The 18729-nt window shown below is 58.0% G+C and overlaps 1 protein-coding gene across 3 annotated transcripts in view; it reads left to right on the top strand.

Moving 5' to 3' along the window:
* LOC113490644 (band 4.1-like protein 1) overlaps nucleotides 1-18729 on the top strand; it is a 36040-nt gene that overhangs the window by 16936 nt on the left and 375 nt on the right. The window contains exons 2-11 of one of the 3 annotated variants that reach the window (XM_026867190.1): nucleotides 5587-5592; nucleotides 11873-12062; nucleotides 12702-12866; nucleotides 15606-15710; nucleotides 15790-15832; nucleotides 16490-16565; nucleotides 16878-17096; nucleotides 17202-17289; nucleotides 17589-17741; nucleotides 18525-18622. In XM_026867190.1, the coding sequence (XP_026722991.1) occupies nucleotides 11892-12062; nucleotides 12702-12866; nucleotides 15606-15710; nucleotides 15790-15832; nucleotides 16490-16565; nucleotides 16878-17096; nucleotides 17202-17289; nucleotides 17589-17741; nucleotides 18525-18622 (1118 nt within the window). In that variant the 5' untranslated portion in view covers nucleotides 5587-5592; nucleotides 11873-11891. Of the gene's footprint in view, nucleotides 1-5586; nucleotides 5593-6276; nucleotides 6388-11872; nucleotides 12063-12701; nucleotides 12867-15605; nucleotides 15711-15789; nucleotides 15833-16489; nucleotides 16566-16877; nucleotides 17097-17201; nucleotides 17290-17588; nucleotides 17742-18524; nucleotides 18623-18729 lie in introns of those variants that run through there. The other 2 variants (XM_026867189.1, XM_026867188.1) reach the window with 2 other exon arrangements.

Raw genomic sequence — 18729 nt, forward strand, 5'->3', positions numbered from 1 at the left:
TGGGTGTCTGTGGGGCGGGCGGCGACGTCGCGCTGGCTTTGGGACTTGGACCTTCTGAAGTGATGGTGCACGGCATGTTTGACTGCACGGTGGTGACACTGCATTAATGTATGTAATACACACATTGTATATACATTCTGAAGATAAAATGGGCAGGGAAAGCAGCCTGGGCAGGGCTAATTGCTGCTGAAAGATAAATGGGGGACAGGTAAAGGAGGGAATCAGAGCACATCTGTTGCCGAGAACTGGTTGGTGTGTGGGCACTTCTCATGTTGTGCCACAGTGAAGCTGGGACAGGGCTGGGGGCTGACAGTGTCCCAGCTCCTGGGGGATGTGGCCTGGTGGGGAGCTGATGGGAGAGGAGAGGGGGACTGGGAATATGTGGGGCTTGTGAAAGTGGGACAGTGCAGGGGCTGGGGCAGCTCCACTCCTGTTCCTCCAGGCTTGGTGGCATGGCCTGTCCCCTCCTTGTCTTCTCCATGGTGGGTGGGGAGGGCTGGGGGTCCCTTTCCTCCTTGCCCTTGAGGCTTACCCTATGGAACCAAGCCCCGGTCCAGTGAAGTGGGGTGCTCCCCTCAGCAGGTCCCCACCAGAGCCCTGGATCTGCCCAGCACATTTCCTGGTGAGTTTTGCATCAAGTCAGGGGGTGCCCAAGGAGGTCTCTGGGGACCCTGGGCACTGGGGCACTGTCCCAGACAAACTGGAAAATGTGAGGGTAGGTGGGGATGAACCCAGCCAGTGTGAGAGCCCCTGGAGGCTTTCCCATGCAGTGGGGGTCCCAGGGGCACGGCACAGCGTGTTCTGCCCGAGGGGTGGTGGGAGGCGACAGGATCCCAGTGTATGCAGAACTAGTGGGGACTCTGGGTGGGCTGGGGTGTACCCCACAGTGCAGTTGCAGTCCTGGTGCAGGACTGAGGTACCTTCTCCTCAGCACCATTTCTTTTTCTCTTCAGTAGCCCCAGATCTGCCCACTTGCCCAAGTCCTGGCTGTGTCCCACAGTGTCCCAAGATGTCCTCTGTGTGGAAGGTCAGATCTGATGAAGAAAGCCTTTGTGCTGTTCCCCACCCCACTGCGACTTGTTTTTTCTACTGTACACCCTCTTTTATCCCTCTTCTATCCCTTCTGGCCTTTAAAACATTTGTCTCTTATCTCTGATAATTGCCTGCAAGGCTCAAACATCTCCGAGGCCTCAGAGCTGTCCTTGTCTTGGAAACAGCTAAAAAGCTCTTTTCTCCTGTGTCGGCACCCGCAGAGTGTGCGTGTCCTTCTCTGCAACAGCCTGTGAAGTTGCTGCACTGGGGGGACTATTTCTGTGCACAGGAGAGCATTCCTCCTTTCCTGCCCTCCTGCTCCTTGTTGGAGCTGTGGGTCTTCACCAGCAGACAGGCTACTCCCTGCTTCGCTCCTGCCCCGGCTGCCTGCGCTGCCCCAGCGGACCTCGCCTTGTCCAGTGGGTCAGTGACCCCAACCTGGCTCATCAGTGGGATGTTGAACCCCGAGGTGGCAGGGGCGGCTGTGCTGCATGTGTTTATGTTATTTAGTCTCATTTGGTGATGCTCTGGGATTTCTTAGAGTCTTGATCCTGCGTCAGTCTGTTGCCACTGGTGGGAATGCGGTTCACAGCTGCGCAATCACAGGGGTGCTGTTGCTCCCCATTCCTGGGCATAGTTGGGAGAAGGTTGGGTGGGGAGAAACCAGAGTGAAGTCTACGCTGGTGTCTTTAGGCATTGAGAAAGCATGATCCAGGCATCCCGAAAACAGGGGAGATGCGTTAAAACCCACAAATATTCTAGTAACAGCCCCTACAGCACTTACTTCAGCCTGTGTGAACCTTCAAGGTAGGTGCTGAACTCTGTTTTGCTAATGCGAGGTTCAAGTGGGGTGTTTTGGGAAAAGACTGTTTTGGGCATGGACCAGGTGTGCTGTGCTGCAGCCCCTGGCCTCCCGAATCCTCCCTTCTGCTGGGGCTGTGGAGGGCAGCAGGGCAGGTACAGACACAGTGTCCCTGCGCAGGGTGACCTGCCGTGGGGTGCCTGTGGGTGCTTCTGATAGGTGGAGGTTGCAAGTAATGATTAGCAATCTGAGGATAATGTCATGTTTTCTCCTATGCCTACCCCTTTGTGCCCCTCTTGTGGGGGTGACAGGCCTGAGTTGACAGCTGGGTGCAGGTTCTGGGCAGGGGGAATGGTTCCAGGATGACCCCTGTCCCAAATACTTCCCCCACCAGAGTGGGAGGCAAGGAGAGAGCATTGCCATGGCTGCTGTGTCACCAAGCCCTGTGTGTCTCAGTTTCCCCTCTGTGTGCCTCAGTTTCCCCTGCCAGGAGCTGGGCAAGCTCCCAGCCTCTGGCTGGTGCTGGCGGTGCGTGCAGGACGCCCGGCAGCAAGACAGCGGCAGGGCTGTGCCACCCTCCCCTCCTTGCCTGCCTTCCTGATGTGGTGAGCGCTACGTCACAATGGTCCCAGTGTATGGGCTCGGGGCAGGAGGATGGACCTCATGGCGGGGCACCCCTGGGGGACACGGCACAGGGGAGAAGGTGCTTTCACTCCAGCACGAGGCAAAGGGCTGGTGGTGCAGAAGCAGTGGGTGAGTCTCCTGATCCCTGCAGCCCCTTGGCCCCACATACCCTTCCTGAGTGGGGAAAGCCATTGTGTCCCCGTGGGCCGGAGAGCCAGCCACGAGCCAGGGCCTGGCACTGTGCTCCCACTGCTGTGGGCAGCCCTTCCCACTGGCCCCGAGCTGTGCTGGCTGCTCTTCAGCTCTGGGCAGCCCCTTCCCGGGCGGGCTGGCAGTGCAGCTGCCCCAGAGCACCCTCCCCTCGCCCCAGAGCTGCCCTCCATCTGGATGTCAGAATATGGGGACGGTTGTTCTCTTTAAGCCTTCCTTACATGAGAGATGTGCCCAGTGCTAGGGGTCATCAAAAGCTACTTTAAAAAAAAAAAAAAAAAGTGAGTTTGAATGAAGTTTTTCAATGGATTTTCCAGCATTTCCCAGGTAGGGGTTGGCTTTGTCAGCCCTCCCCAGCCCAAGGTTAATTTCTACCAAATTGATCAGAAATATTTTGAGGCTCAAAATCAAGAGGCTATGTCCTTTCCCTGGGAGGGGTCTTGGTGTGGTATTTTGGTGGGTGAGGAGGTGCAGGATCAGGCCCAGCCCATGAGTCGCATCTCCATGGGACAACTCAGGCATTAGCTGGGTCCTTGCTGAGCCCAGTGACACCACGGCAGTGAGGGGTGCTCTTCTGTGGGGTGCTACCATGGCTGGCATCTTCCTGCTGTCCTGAACCCTCTGCTGAAATGCACATGGAGGTCTCTTGGGCTCTCCCAGGACTCTGCCATCCCCTCCCTTTTAAAGGGAAAAATGTGCTACACAAGTTGGTCTGTGCCACCTTGTGGGGTTCATGTGCCACTCTTTAGAGTGAAAAGTGGGGGAGCTCATCCTTGGGGCAACTTCCCCAGCAGCGGGAGCCATCATTGGCTGCTGCCAGGGCTTTCTGCCAAGAGGACGGAGCCAGGGTCCTCTCAGTGGTGCCCAGGGACAGGACCAGTGGGCACAAACTGGCACCCAGGAGGGTCCCTCTGAACATCAGGAAACACTTTTGCACTGTGAGGGTGACCGAGCGCTGGCACAGGCGGCCCAGGGAGGTTGTGGAGGCTCCACCCATGGAGATACTCAAGAGCCAATGCAGGGGGGTCCTTAGTGGGATACCACAGGGCCAAGGTGCCAGCAGGGCCCTGTTTGAAACTCATTGCTGTTCAGGTCTCCCCAATGCCTTGGGCACCCCGTGGGTCCCAGCAGTGGCAGAGTTTGGAGCCAGGAAGAAGAATGCTTCCACAGGCACCTCCATCCCTGCTAGTGGGTTCCTTCCAGCCTTGGCACGCTGGTGCCCGAGCAGCTCTGGCTGGGTGCATCATTGCTTGGGTGCATCATTGCTTCTTGCCAGGGATGATCTCTTCTGCTCTTGTTTTCTGTAGGCTACCTCATGGAACCAGCACAGGAAACAGGGTTCAGTGCTGATCAGAGGGGGGGTGTCTCATGGTCATTGCCCACCCCCCCCGGCTGGCTTGCTCACTCCCCTGAGGCAAATGGGCATGGGGCAGTGGCAGCTCCTGTTGTCCCCCCTCCTATTTCGGACAGCGCTCCCCCGGTCTGGGGGAAGGTTTGTCTGAGCTGGGCAGGGGGTTGTGCAGGATGTGATAAATGCAGTCTTTCCCATTACGTGTCACGTCCAGTCGGGTCTTGGGATCTTTGTCTGCTGCTGTCTCTCCCTTTCCCCCCTCCTTTTCCTGTCTGTGTTTTGTCTCCTCTCTCTGCTCTGGGCTGACTCTTCCCTCTGCTTTCTGTGTCTCCTCCTCCTTGTTCATGTGGCAGCTCTGGACAAGGAGGTTTGATAGATGTGGGTGCTGGGAGATTGGTGATCTCAGCCCTGACCACAGTGGGAGCGGTGCTGAGCAGCCGAGAACTGGTGGCCCCCAGCCCCACACCCCTGTGGCTGCAACTTCCCCAGGGTGAGGCCAAGGAGGGTCAAGGCTGGAAATGCGACTGAGGATGCTGAGACCCTCTTGCGTATGGGGCTGCCTGAGTACTGCTCCCAGGGAAGCCGGGGAAGCTGTGATCCCCAGTGATCCTTGACCTGGCTAAACTTGACCATCCCAACCCATGGGTACCATTTGGAGAACTCATACTGGTGAGCAACTGGGTAGTTGGGTCTGAGTGGGCATCCAGCATGGTCAGGCTCTGTGTGGCTGTACCATGTGGGTGGGTGCCTGGAGTCTGCCAGAAAGTCGCCAGACTTTGCCTGGCTTGTGCTTCTTGAATTCATTGAATGACTTCGAGCATGTCCAGAGAAGGGCAATGGAGCTGGTGCAGAGTCTGGAGCACAGGTCTGCTGGGGAGCGGCTGAGAGAACTGGGGGGGTTCAGTCTGGAGAAGAGGAGGCTGAGGGGAGACCTCATGGCCCTCTACAGCTCCCTGCCAGGAGGGGGCAGAGAGGGGGGATGAGTCTCTGGAGCCAAGGAGCCAGCGCCAGGCCAAGAGGGGATGGCCTTAAGCTGCGCTAGGGCAGGGTCAGGCTGGCTCTGAGGAAAGATTTCTTTGCAGAAGGGGCTGTTGGGCGTTGGAATGGGCTGCCCAGGGCAGGGGGGGAGTCCCCATCCCTGGAGGGGTTGAAGAGTCGGGCTGACCCAGTGCTGAGGGATCTGGTGGAGTTGGGGAACGGTCAGTGTGAGGTTGATGGTTGGACTGGAGGAGCTTCAGGGTCCTTTCCAACTGAGATGATTCTGTGATTCTTCCCCTGGGGCTCCTGATGGCTTGGTGTGCTCTAGAGTTTTCATAAGCATGTGTCCAAAGTGGCAAGTGCTACCTGAGCACTGCTCCTCCCATCAGGCTGCCTACACTTGATATAAATATTACAGAATCACAGAATTACCTGCCTGACGTTACAGACTGCCCAGCCACAGCCAGCCCTGTCTGCTCCCCGGGGCTGCCCAGGTGTGCTGCCAGCCTGCAGCTGCTCTGGCAGTGCCCCTGCCCACGCTCTGGGCATTCCCACTGCTCGCTGAAGGCAGGATCTGTCCCTCGGCTGCAGCAGTGTCAGCGCTTATGCTTTACAGGCACCTTGTGCTGTGTGTTACCAGGTATGAGGCACCTCTGCGGGGCAGTACCTACCTCCAGCGTTTGCTCAGGGCTGTTGTGCCTCTCAAGGGACAAGGGGGGGACAAGGAGCCACGGGCCCTTTGGACAGGGATGTGCTGGGTGTCACGCTGTGCAGTTCGCTGTGGACGGGGGCAATGAAAGAGCCTCTGTTCAGCTCTTGCTGCTGGTATATCTCCAGGCTGACTCGTGCTAGTGGGGTGCTCGAGTATGTGGTTTGGAGGCAACGCAGTGTTTGCTGCCCTGGGGCCTGTGGAAGAGATGGGGCGGGTGATGCAGGAAAGTGCCAGGTTAATTTGGGATGAAGATGGATAGTGGGTCCAGCTCCTTGCTGAGCAGCCAGCACAGGAGCTAAGCTCTCCTTCCCTGCCAGTGTGTGCACAGGGAAGGATCCTGGCAGGATGGCAGCCTGTGCCTGCTGCCTGGCCCAGGATGAGTCAGGTGTTTGCAGGAGATGGGGGACGGATGGGGCTGGCACCAGCACCCACGTGGGACCCTCCTGCCGCGTCAAGGGGCTGCGGTGTGGGCACAGAACTCCTGGCGAGGGGGGAGCCCGGCGGCAGAATGGGAAGGCAGCCCAGTTCTCAGCTCGGCTGCGGCTGCGGTACACATCAATCACTGCGCGGGGGTGTTGGGGTTGGGGAAGAGGCGGCTCTGCAGAAAACGCTGCCTCGGACGCGGCAGTAGCCTGGCAGTGACAAGCTGTGTTGAAGATATGGGGAGCCAGCACCAAGGTAGGGCCGGCCCTGCCATGGAGAAGGCAACTCCGCGGGATGCTCTCGGCTTTAGCTGGCAGTGGGTGCCCAGCGTTGGGGACTGTCAGCCTGGGGTGGTATGTGGGTCCTGGAGCCTCGGGAGGGGGTGGGGACGGGGCATTTTTCCATCTGAGGAACAGTTCAGGGCAGTGCAGACCTCTGTCCCTGCCAGTCCCACATGAGGAGGAGTGGTGTGCGGTCTCCAGGAGCTGGGGACACCCTGCGTTTCTGATCTGGCCCCCTTCAGCATAAACAGGGCAGCTCATGTGATTATTTTTTTTGGCCTTGCTGCAGAGCAGCATAGGAGAGCTCTCCGGGCTGTACTGTGGAGCGGTTTGGGGATTTGCACGTTCTCTAGTGCTGGGAGGGGTGAAGGCTGGGTGACAGCAGGGCTCATGGGTGCTGCATGTTGCTGGGGCTTGGGGACTGCTTTCCTTGTTCGCTTTTTATGTGTCTCTGGAGGATACCTAGGACTCGCTGCTGGGGCTCTGTTTATGTTTCCAGGATGGCTGCAAGGCACTGCCTGTGCTGCGATCCTGCCTGTCCCCTGCCAGCTCAGCCTCTGCCCCATGGCAGGGGTGCTGAGTGCTGCAGCCCTTCTGAGCTCCTCTGTTCTTGGGGCCAGCAATTACCTGGACCCCCTGTCATGCAGCCACTGCCGCCCTCGCAGGGTGCTGCTTGTGCCCAGCTTGTTCCCCATGTCAGTCTGTCTCTGCGGTAGCCGTCTGTCCCGCCACGTGGCAGTGGGCTTTGCTGCCAGGATCAGTCCCACGGACCCCTCAGCAGCTGCTGCTGAACAGTTGCAAGGGAGGAGGGTGCTTGGTTGTTGCCCAGCTCTGTTCACGCCAGTTGCACTGGAGCCCATGGAGGCCTGTTTGGGCACTCAGCATGGGACTCCTGCCTGCCTGCCCATGTCCGTGATGCTCCAGAAGTGAAGCATCATGGATGGGCAGCATCCTCAGCGGGGAGTGAGGGGGAGAAGCAGAGCCCAGGAGCAAAGGGAAGTGCTCAGCCTTGAAAACCAGCCCAGCAACAGGGAGTGAATGGGGAAGGGGAAAGCAGACTTGGGCAAAACCCTGTTTGGAGGTGGCACAAAAGGAAGGGCTCTGGGAGGGGAGTGCTGCGGAGGCTGAAGCTGGGATATGCTGGGGAAGTGCGGGGGCAGAGCGTCTGGGAAAGCTGTGAATCCACACTCCAGCTTGAAGCGGGGGAAGAAGAAAACACCAAGGGAAGGAGGAGCAAGCAGGGAGATGATGGGAGGAGATTATAGGCATGATGAGCAGGTCTACCTCTGATCCTGTTAAGGCTTTCTTAGCAGTCACTGTTCCAACGTGCCTGTTTTACTAGCCTGGAGTTCCAACGGGTTCCAGCCATTTCACCTGATATTTACCCCAAGAAAAACGTTCCCCAGCCCATTTGGGTCCAGCTGCAGAAGTGAGCCAGCCCTTGCTGAAAACCAGCATTGTGCTTGGCACGTGGCACTGGGGACTCTGGGTGTGCAGGAGTCCTTCAGTCCGTACCCTGTACAGAGAAGGGGTTTGGGGAGATGGTGCCTGCTCCGTCCTGCCTCTGCCAGCTGCTGCCCGGGCAGCTGCCAGCCTCAGCACGGGAGCTGCTCTGGCCCTGGCTTTGCTCCCGAGGGAACATGTGTGAGCAAGGCTGAGTGCTGGGAAGGGCTGGGACAGCCTGGGTGGGCTGCCTGCCTGGCAGGATTGGGTCCTGCTCCTGCTGGGGGTACTATTTAGGACATAATTTCCACTGATCTCAATCAAGTTTGCTGTAGTTGTGTTCTAAACCTCTTCTAAAGGTTTGTCGTGGCTAACACATGGATTAAATTGTCCCTTTGGCAGCATGCTGGCTCTCCTGTCTTTTCTCAACCCATGGCCCCCCACATCAGGGTCTTCTGGGGCCTGTCCTGTGAGGTGGGGCAGCAGGAGCTGAGTTTTGCATCTGGCAAGTGCTGTGTGATGGCAGGCGCTCCACCCGGCTGGCTTCTTGCAGCCTGAAAGTGTGCTTTCCACTGTCAAATCAGGGGTGGTTCCTGCTTAAGGCACAGAGATGCTTCTGTAATGAACATCATCTGCTTTTGAAGCTCTTGAGCACTGTCAGAAAGTCCACAGGAAAAAATCTAGCTCCCCAGGGGGCAGAAGGGGTTGGGACAGGTTGTACCAGCTGCCTCGTCGTGAGTGCTGCCATGTCCCCACAAGTCCTGACCCCGGGGTGCTGAGCACTGCCCCAGCCTGGCAGAGGGCATGGTTGGGGGGCTGGTCGTCATGCTGACTGCAGTGGCCTCCTCTCACGATGGGCCTGCAGCACCCTTACAGGCAAGCAGGTTGCAGTGGAGGGTGGCTGCATCCCACTGCTGGTCCGGTGGGCTGGGTGCTGCCGAGCTGCGGCCGACCCTCTGTGCCCAGCCAGCCCTGAGCCCCCAGCCCCACTGCCAGGGCTGCTGCGCGTGCCAGGGCTGCAGGTGGCCCTGGCCCCATGCTCCCGGCCTCGGCTCAGCTCCACTGTGGGCAGGGAGTCCCACGCAGCACCGCTACCCACATGGATGTGGCACCAGTGCCCCGCTGGCACCTGAATTGGTGCTTCCTGGTGGAGGAAAAACATGATTTTGAAGAAAGTTTAGAAACTTTGAGTGAAAAACTCAGTCTGTTTTTGGCCATAGTGATGGTTGTCATCTTAGAGATTTCACATTGATTAAAAAATTCACATGCTGAGGTCCAAACGGAAGTGGTTGGGAATGATCCACACAGGGATTGGAGCTGGGAGCATGCAACTGCTTGAATTTGCAGTGGAAAAACAGCAGCCCTGCTTCCTCTGTGGAAAAAATACACCACTGCCGACCTTTGAAATCTTCTCGTGCCCTTTGCTGAGCACTAGGGTCTGTTAAGAGAAGCTGAGCTGATGTTTCCCAGGGGCTGGTGGCAGGTTATCCTGCCTGTTCTGGCCAGGAGAGCATGACCCTGGGGCAGGGGGGTGAAATCCTGGCTGTTTTGGTGTGAACCAAGTCCCTCTGTGGTGACGGTGCCGTGCTTGCCCAGCCAGTGGGGCCAGTGGCGGTGTCACTGCCCAGCGGCCACAGGAGAGGGCTGCTCCCAGGCAGGCTGAGCCCAGCTGCAGGATGCACAGGCTGACTCGCTCCATCTTGTCTGTCCATTCCTTCCCACCCCTTGGAGCCAGTTTTAGCAGTTTTTCTGGATTTCACATCTTCCCATTGTGCTGAGGACACCTGAAAGGCAGAGGTGGGACATGATCTGTGGTGTGAGATGTTTTCTTTGTAAAAGAAAGTCAGCAAGTTTGCGAATGACACCAAGCTGAGGGGTGCAGTTGATCCCCCCAGAGGGAAGGGATCCATCCGGAGGGGCCTTGGCAGGCTGGAGAGGTGGGCTCATGTGAACCTCGTGAAGTTCAACCAGGCCAAGTGCAAGGTCCTGCACCTGGGCTGGGGCAGTGCCCAGTGCCAGCACAGCCTGGGGGTGGATGGGTTGAGCGCAGCCCAGCGGAGAAGGATTTGGGGATACTGGTGGGTGACAAATTGGATGTGAGCCAGCAACGTGCGCTCACAGCCCAGAAAGCCAACCGTGTCCTGGGCGGCATCACAGGCAGCATGGCCAGCAGGGCGAGGGAGAGGATTCTCCCCTTTGCTCCACCCTCGTGAGGCCCCACTTGGAGCCCTGTGTCCAGCTCTGGGGTCCCAGTGCAAGACAGACATGGACCTGTTGGAGTGGGTCCAGAGGAGGCCACAGAAATGGTCAGAGGGCTGTGGAGAAAGGCAGAGAGAGTTGGGGGATTATTCAGTCTGTAGAAGAGAAGGTCCCAGGGAGACCTTATTGTGGCCTTTCAGTACTTAAAGGGGGCTTACAAGGAAGACAGAGAAACACCTTTTACCAAGGCCTGTAGTGACAAGACAAGGAGCAACAGTTCTAAGCTGAAAGAGGAAGGGTTAGATTGGACATAAGGAAGAAATATTTTATGATGAGGGTGTATAGTGGACCAGGTTGCCCAGAGAAGCTGTGGCGTGGCTGCCCTTTCCCTGGAAGCGTTGAAGGTCAGGTTGGATGGCGCTTTGAGCAATCTGGGCTAGTGAAAGATGTCCATACCCATGGCAGGAGGATGGGACTAGATGGTCTTTGAAGGTCCCTTCCAACCCAAACCGTTCTGTGATTCTAAAAGTGGTCTTTCTCCACCTGCCTTAGGTCATGATCCTGACTGGGCTTTTGCTCTCCCATACCCGCTAAAACAGCGTTTAGGTAGTTGGGACTTACAGAAGGTGATGGTAGTGGGATGTCATGTCACCAAGCAACTCCTCCAGCCCCAGAGTGGCCACATCCATGGCCCAGAGCTGTGCTGGACCTCATCTCTGCATTAGTGCTGTCAAGGCTGGGATAAAGCCTGGGATTTGACAGCTTCTCCCAGAGGCCACATGAACTGGGATCAGAAATATTCCACATGGTCTTCCACACTCAAAAAAAGTTAAGATTTTGGGTGTTGCAGGCATTACTCAGGGCTGCTCGTGTGAGTGCTCTGTGGGCGATGTGACTGTGAGTCGATGCTCTGAGCTGGCTCATCTGGCGGCAGCCACAGCAACAGCCCTCAGGCTCTGTGGTGGTGGCCAGATCCCAGCTGGTCCGGTATGGCTGGACACAGCCTGGGGAGCACAACCCTGGGGGGCTGGTGGGGCTGAGCAGCCCAAGCAGTGGACGGGTGACAGTCACAAAAGGCACTCGATGACCTGTGTGTGTGTGAACCATCCCAGGAGCACTCGCTAGCCCCACCGCTGCATTTGCATAAAGGTTTCAAAAACATATAGGTTGCAAAAACATGTTACTGAGCACCCCACATGGAAAGTGCCTTCCCATCCCCTGCTGCTGACCCCGGGTTTGTTTTTCATCTTGCTAGAGCTGGAGGCAGGTTTTGTCCTGCCGCCACCACACAGGGTCTGGCCACGCTGGCCGTGGGAACCCAGCGTGCTGCTGCTGCTGGGAAGTCCAGAGGGGAAAAAAAACAGCCATCCCGGATGCAATATGTGGAGTTGTCCATGTTTGCAATTTCCTGTGTCAGTGCTGCCTTTAAGCTGACACACAGCCTGGGTTTTCCTCCCAGAATAAACCCTCCCACTCATAAAATATATTACTGAAGGTACCGAAGGCCCCAGGGCTGGGGGGAGCTGGGGGGTGCGGCTAGCCCTGCTCCCTGCTGTGAGCATGGGGATGGGGTGCGAGCCCTTTGCCCTGACCATGGTGGGTCCCTCCCCACACCACCGGCTCTTCTCCTCCGGCTCAACGGAGTATGAAATCCTGATACCCCGTGCTGCCGCCACCAGCCCTTTGCACAGCCACCTCCTGGCCCGTGCCTGGCAGCGGGGTGGTGTGTGGTGGCAGCAGGGTGGGGACGGGCACCCCCCTCTGTCCCCACACACCCAGGTGACCCCTCCTGTCTTCCTTGTGGGTGGTGGTGGCAGAACGGGGTGACCAGTGGCCATGACGACGGAGACGGGCCCCGGCTCGGAGGTGAAGAACGCGCAGGAGGAGGCGCAACAGCTGGAGGTGGCCGCGCACGGCCCCACCGCCGCAGCTGCCAACCCCGCCGGCCGCGACACTGAGGCCAATGAGAAGCCTGGGGCACAGGCTGATGCCCGAAATATGGATCCGGTGAGTAGAGGGTGGCTGGGTGCTGTGAGATGTGCAGAGGGGAGGGCGCAGCAGACGAAGGGGACGTGCCACCACTCTGCTGCCCATCACTGTGTCCTTGCTGCAGCACGGGGGCTGCAGAGAGGGGAGCCCCCTACAACCAAGACAGTGGATGGGCTCTGCCGGCTGCCTCCTGGGTGCCTGCATGGGTCGTTGCGGGCAGGACAGGCAGAAGGAGCAGTACAGTGGCCCAAAGTGCTGACTGTGCTGAAAATGGCCCTGCCATGGCTGCTGGCCAGGGTAGGGGGAGGAAGCGGGTGGCCCTGTGTCTCAGGACTGAGCTGCCCCTGGCAGGGCTGTGAGCAGCGCCTGCACCCCAGTGACAGCCACGGTGGTGCCCTGGCCCTGCCTGCTGCACCCAGCAGTTGGGCAGGGAGGTTTCAGGTGCAGAACTGACCACAGGCTCCTGGGTATCCATTTTCCTAGGACACTGGTTGTGCTGGCAGTGTAGGGTAGAGGAACTGGGCTTGGCTGTGGAGTCCCAAGAGTTCATTGGCCTCCCCTGCCATCTTCTGCCTGCTGTTGGAGGGCTTTCCCCTGCTGTCTGTCTGTCCGTCCTGGCACTGGTGCTGGTTAACCCTGTGCATCTCCCCGCTCCAGGGCACAGAGATGGAGGAGAAGGACTACAGCGAGACAGATGGGCTCTCTGACAAAACAACCCCCAGCAAGACCCAGAAGTCACCCCAGAAAACCACCAAGAAAGTGAAGAGTGCTCTCTGCAGAGTGACCCTGCTTGATGGCTCCGAGTACGAATGTGAGGTGGAGGTGAGTCTATCTTCAGGGGACTGTGCTGGCACCAAGGAGGGGACATGTCTCAGCCCGGGGACCCTGCCCAGCCCAGTGAGTCCCCGACATCAGGGCTCTTCCAAGGAAATCTTTGTAGTACCTCTCTCCGAGGGAAAAGGTTCCACAGAAATAGCTGTTTAAGTTGAAATTGCAAACTAAGAAATCCGGAAAGACGGACCCTGGCAGGGAATTTCAGCCCAGTGAAAAGAGCAGAAGCTTAATAGATGGGGGATAGAGCTCTGCCTAACAACATGTGCATCACACATCCATGTGCCAGCCTGCCTGCTGACACCTCAAGAGCCCAGTGTGTTGGCTGTCCCCCACACTGAGGTGCAGGGTGTGTGTGCATGTGTTGGTGTGAAGAGGTTGACATGTGTGGAGGCTCACAGCTGCCCCAGGTGGGTTTGAGCCCATCCTCTCTCTGTTCCCATTCTCATCCCTTGCTGTCCCTCCCCATAAAGCCCGAAGGCCAGGGACGGCGTGGGGAGGTGTGTTAGACCCTGGCAGCGTCACGCGCGTGTGTGCGCACACGTACATGAGTGTGGTGTATGTGCCCATCCTCATGTGTGCAGGCAGGGCGGTGTGCCTGGGCAGGTGGTCCAGCCCCCAGCTCTGGGTGTGTGGGCCACCCGCTATTTGTGCAGTGTCGCAAGCGTGTGGCGTGGGTGTGCACGAGTGCACGCATGCTGGGAAGCACATTTCCCATGCCGGGGCAGGGACTGGGGGGACTGGTGCCTGCCAGTGCCTGCCTTGGCATTGGGAGATGCTGCAGGGCTGCTTCAGCCGCTGTCAGCATGGGGACCTCTCCCTTCTAGGGCAGGCTGGGGGAACACGTGCGATTAAATCAAGAGTCGAGGCTGTTTTTTGTGGAAGGATCCTGGAGCCCTGCTGCCTGTTTCAGTCCCCAGCACTCGCTGTAGGTTGGGAACGGCAGTGCTGCTCTGACTGTGGCTTCGTCCTGATGGGAGGGACATTTTTAAGGACTGGAAACTTTGCTTAAAAGTGCAAAAGCTGAGGTTGTTCAGGAGCAGAAATCCCAGCACCTTTGCCAGGAAGACCTTTGCACTTGCTGCTGGCGAGTGGGCAGGCAGGTTTCTGTCGGAGCTGGCTGTGCAGAGTGGACCTGCATCTGTATGCAGGTCCTGCCTCCCTTAGGGCTTGGCTGCACAGGATTGATGAAGGAAAGGAGCATGGCTGCCTGCTCGCTGTGCCTGCCTGGGGTGAGTGAGCACCCCGAGGCAGCTGGCAGTGGGGGGTCTGGCCCCAGGCCCGCAACACAAGCAGCAGTACCTTTGATCTCTGCGCCCCAGCAGCCCTGACTGTCACTTGTCACAAAGCTGTGGGAAGAAGGGTTGTCACAAAGATGAAAGCCCTCCTGGAAAAGGAGCAGAACACTCGAGGGACTCCAGGGGACTCGCAGGGCACAGGAGTGGCTTGTGTGAGCCCTGGCAGGGTTGTCCTTCTCCTGGCTCTCCCCGTTAGCTCTGGCCAAGCAAAGCCAGCATGCAGGCAGAAACCCAGGCTGCAGGCTCACTGGCAGCTTGGTGAGCAGAGCAGTGCCCCTCACCGGGAGTGGGTAAGGACAAGTTCTTTGGTGTTGCAGTGCAGAGGATGGGACCAACTCTGAGAGAGCTGCCGCTCTCTAAATAAGCCACCTGGGACGTGAGGGTTTAGTGTAGAAAGGCTGGTGCTGCATTTCTTCTTTCTTTCTTATAGGCCCTGTGGGAATTAGTTGTGCCTTGCCCGCATGCTTAATTAGGGCTTAATTCAATAAAAATCAAAAAAGGGAGTCAAGCCATTCAGTGTGACACCCTGGCATGTGCCACAGGTGAGCCCCTGCCTTCAAAATCTGGGTCAGCAGGAGGAAGACTTCAGGAAGGGTGACTGCAACTGCTGGAAAAGCTTTGCAAGGCAGCAGGAGCGCAGGGTTGCAGCTGAGGGCAGTGAGCTACCAAGGGCTGAGCTGCTCAGTGCCCTGGGCTGCCTGTGAGGGTGCTCTGGTAAATGGGTGCCTTGGAGAGGGGAGGTGGGAGCTGCCAGGCTGGAAGGCTGTAAATAGGGCAGAAACACATGGGAGGGGTTGTTCTTCCATCTCCATGAACAAGGTTGGACCTTGCTGCCACCAGTAATGGAGGGAAATTCAGGGGAACTCAGAGGACTGGATAATGAGGGTGTCCTCCAACCCTGCATGTGATTCAGGCTCTTTGTGGCTCTCACTTGACATGCTGTGATTGGGGACCCAGCCACCACTGCCACCAACAAGGAGGGCGTTGGGAAGGAGCTTGTCCCATGGGCAGCTCTGGCTGCCATGAGCTCTAGGGCACATTTCTCCTAGCTTGCTGGTCTGGAGTGGAGGTTCCTAGGCTGGCTGGACCCCTCTCTGGTTTGGTATCACTGTCCCCTGGTGTGATAGGTGATGAGCCGGTGGGCACTAGGTCCCCCTGGCCCGTGGGACCTGCTGCCTGCACCACACTGGGCTCAACCGTGCCCTGTCCCTGCAGCCCTGGGACTGCCTGGGCATCCCCAGAGTAGTGCTGCTGGGTGAGAGGGCTGCTCTCAGAGGCAGCCCAGCACCTTTTAGTAGTTGCGTGGAGGGCCAGGCCTGCCCTGACCCTCCCCAGTGCTCCCTGCCTGTACCCAGTGGGTGCTGCCTGTGCCTGCTGGGTCTCCCAAGAGCAGAAGGGAGCCGGCTCACATCAGCCTCCATGTCTCCAACAGAAGCATGCCCGAGGCCAGGTCCTCTTCGACATGGTGTGTGAGCACCTCAACCTCCTGGAGAAGGACTACTTTGGCCTCACCTTCTGCGACTCGGACAGCCAGAAGGTGAGCACAGGGGGGGTCCCTCTGCGGCCACCCCCTCCATGGTGGGGCGCTGCCCTGACCTGCTGTCTCCTCATTGCAGAACTGGCTGGACCCCTCCAAGGAGATCAAGAAGCAGATCCGCAGTAAGTGCATGGGGAGGGTCCGTCTTCCCCAGCCCTGGGGCTCCAGATGGCTTGGCTGTAGCTGTCCTCTGGTGGGTCCTCTCCCCACCTGCCCTGGAGGGGCCTTTGGCCGCTGACCTGGGAACAGAGATACTGTTGCTCATTCAGCTGCCTGTTACCTCTCCTCTTACTTGTGACAGGTTGGGGGGCACAGGACCCCATCTCTGCCACCAGAGAGCTGGCTGAGACCTGATCCCTCTCTGGGTGCCATCCTCACCTGTCCTGAGCAGAGGACAGGGATGGGGGGAAGAGTTGGGGGCTTGCTGGGACAGGTCCTGGGGTGCCTTTTCCCAGGTTGTTGCCTCCCTGGAGCAGCAGAAGGGCTGTTGCCTAAGGTGTCACCTTTTGGGACATGTGAGCCTTTTGCTGTGACACTGGCAGTCATGCTGAGCTGGTGGCTGCTGAAGTTGCGATGCTTTTCTCTCCTTTGGGGAGGATTAACCAAGTCATTCTGGAGTCTTGATGACAGTTCTCCCAGCAGCTTCTGGAGCATCCTTCTCCCTGCCCTGTGCTGGGCTTGGGGGGAGTTGAGGGACCTTTAGTGGATGGCCGGGAGCTCCTGCATGCCTGTGTGCAGTCAGTGGAGGTGCTGCCCTTACTGCTCTCTCCCCTCCCTAGGTGGGCCCTGGAACTTTGCCTTCACGGTAAAGTTTTATCCTCCAGACCCTGCCCAGCTCACAGAGGACATCACAAGGTGAGGACCATACCTTCCATGTGTACAGTGGCTAGGGCAGCTCCCAGAGGACGGGCTGGGAGTATGTGGAGGGACAGGGCTCAGGCAGGACATGGGCAGCTGAGGGAGGTGTCTGTGGGCTCACTACCTTCCCACTGAATGTGGAATGTCTAAATCATGCAGTGCAGGGCTAGGAAGGTGGCTGTGGGAGGTGACGGTCCCCATGGAGAGCAGTTCAAAGTGGGGTGCACGCTGCTTCTTCCCAGGGAGCCCCAGTCTGCTCCGGAGGTCACGCACCTCCGCCCTGCTCTCACCCTCTGCCCACTCCTGCAGATACTACCTGTGCCTGCAGCTCCGTGCGGACATCATCACAGGGCGCCTGCCCTGCTCCTTCGTCACGCACGCCCTGCTGGGCTCCTATGCAGTGCAGGCTGAGCTGGGTGACTACGATACCGAGGAGCATGTGGGCAACTACGTCAGCGAGCTCCGCTTTGCCCCCAATCAGACACGAGAGCTGGAGGAGCGTATCATGGAGTTGCACAAGACCTACCGGTGAGCTCTGAGAGAGGACAGGCTGGTGGTGAGGAAGGCACTAGACAGCTGGCCCACGCCTGGTGGGGCACTTGGCCATGTGTCCCCCTCTCTGTCTCCCTGCAGGGGGATGACCCCTGGGGAAGCAGAGATCCACTTCCTGGAGAACGCCAAGAAGCTCTCCATGTACGGGGTGGACCTGCACCACGCCAAGGTAGGGGCCGTGGGGCTGCCAGAGCAATGGTCAGTGCCACCCCATCCTGTCTTGCTGCCTGCACACACTTCTCTGCCCAGCCCCTTCCTCCCACGCTGAAGCTTCACCAAGGTCCTGGACAGCCAGCTCTGGGTGGCCCTGCACTGGACCAGAGGGCTTTCAGAGGTCCAGTCTCAATGTCTCTGTCAGCCAGTCCCCAGTAGCAGAGCACCGAAGAGGACGGAACATAGCACTGATGGCCAGACTGGTTCTTACTGGGCAGCTGAGCAGTCCCCTCCTGTCCCTCTTGCCTCCTCCAGGACTCAGAGGGCATTGACATCATGCTGGGTGTCTGCGCCAATGGTCTCCTCATCTACAGGGACCGGCTGAGGATCAACCGCTTCGCCTGGCCCAAAATCCTCAAAATTTCTTACAAGAGGAGCAACTTCTACATCAAGATCCGCCCGGGTGAGGTGGGTGCCATGCGCCAGTGCGGACCCAGGGTATGGCAATGTGCCTGCTTGGCTGGACTGGGGCTGCCCCATGGGGAGGTCCTCACCTGGCTCCAGCCTCTGCCCCAAGGCTCCCAAGTTAATGACCACGCTGGCCAAGAGACCACATCTCCTGAGGTGTACGGAGGCTTTCAGCAAGCGCTTTATTGTTCGCTCTCTCATTTTGCACTGGCAAAGTGACTTCAGCAGGCTGAGGGCACCCCCAGGCTCCTTTCCCCACCAGCCAGACACTGTGACCCTGTTGGCATAGGGAGGTTGCCCAGGAAGGGGGGTTAAGGACCCCTTTTGATGTGTCTTCCATGCTTCACAGAAAGACATCAGGAGGCTTTTTCGTTCATTTCAAACTTTATTTTCACTCTTTTCACTTTTATGTGTGCTGATGGGAGAATGCATTTCCACCCACATTTTCCAGCAGACAGGAGGACAAAAGACAGTGCATCTAAAATGGAGAGTGATGCCCTCTCACCAGAATTTGCTGTAAAAGATTTATGTTTCTTGAGGGAATTTATCTTGCACTGAAAAGCCATTTACAGTTGAGGAAAGTTCTTAAGCTAAAAGTGTGGGGGTGTGATCCCACCACCCAGTGGGGCTGGGCATGAACCTTTCCAGCATAGCTTTGAAGAATACTTTTTTTGGTATGGTCATGCTTGTGCCATGGGAACCTGAGTGCGTTGGCAAGGCAGGTCCCATCCCATCATGTTCTCTAGGATCTGCCTGTAACAGTGTGTCTCTGTCTCACCCAAGTATGAACAGTTTGAGAGCACCATTGGCTTCAAGCTGCCCAACCACCGCTCTGCCAAGCGTCTCTGGAAGGTCTGCATAGAGCATCACACCTTCTTCAGGTGAGGAAACCTCCAGACCTTCTCCAGGCCTCCCTTCTTGGAGACAGACATGCTTCTGCCTCTGCAGCAGTGGATACACATGGGGAGCAGCACCATGGGGCATGGCT

Source organism: Athene cunicularia, unplaced genomic scaffold, assembly GCF_003259725.1.
Source record: "Athene cunicularia isolate RWA unplaced genomic scaffold, athCun1 SCF_2, whole genome shotgun sequence".
In the NCBI taxonomy this organism is placed as follows: domain Eukaryota; kingdom Metazoa; phylum Chordata; class Aves; order Strigiformes; family Strigidae; genus Athene; species Athene cunicularia.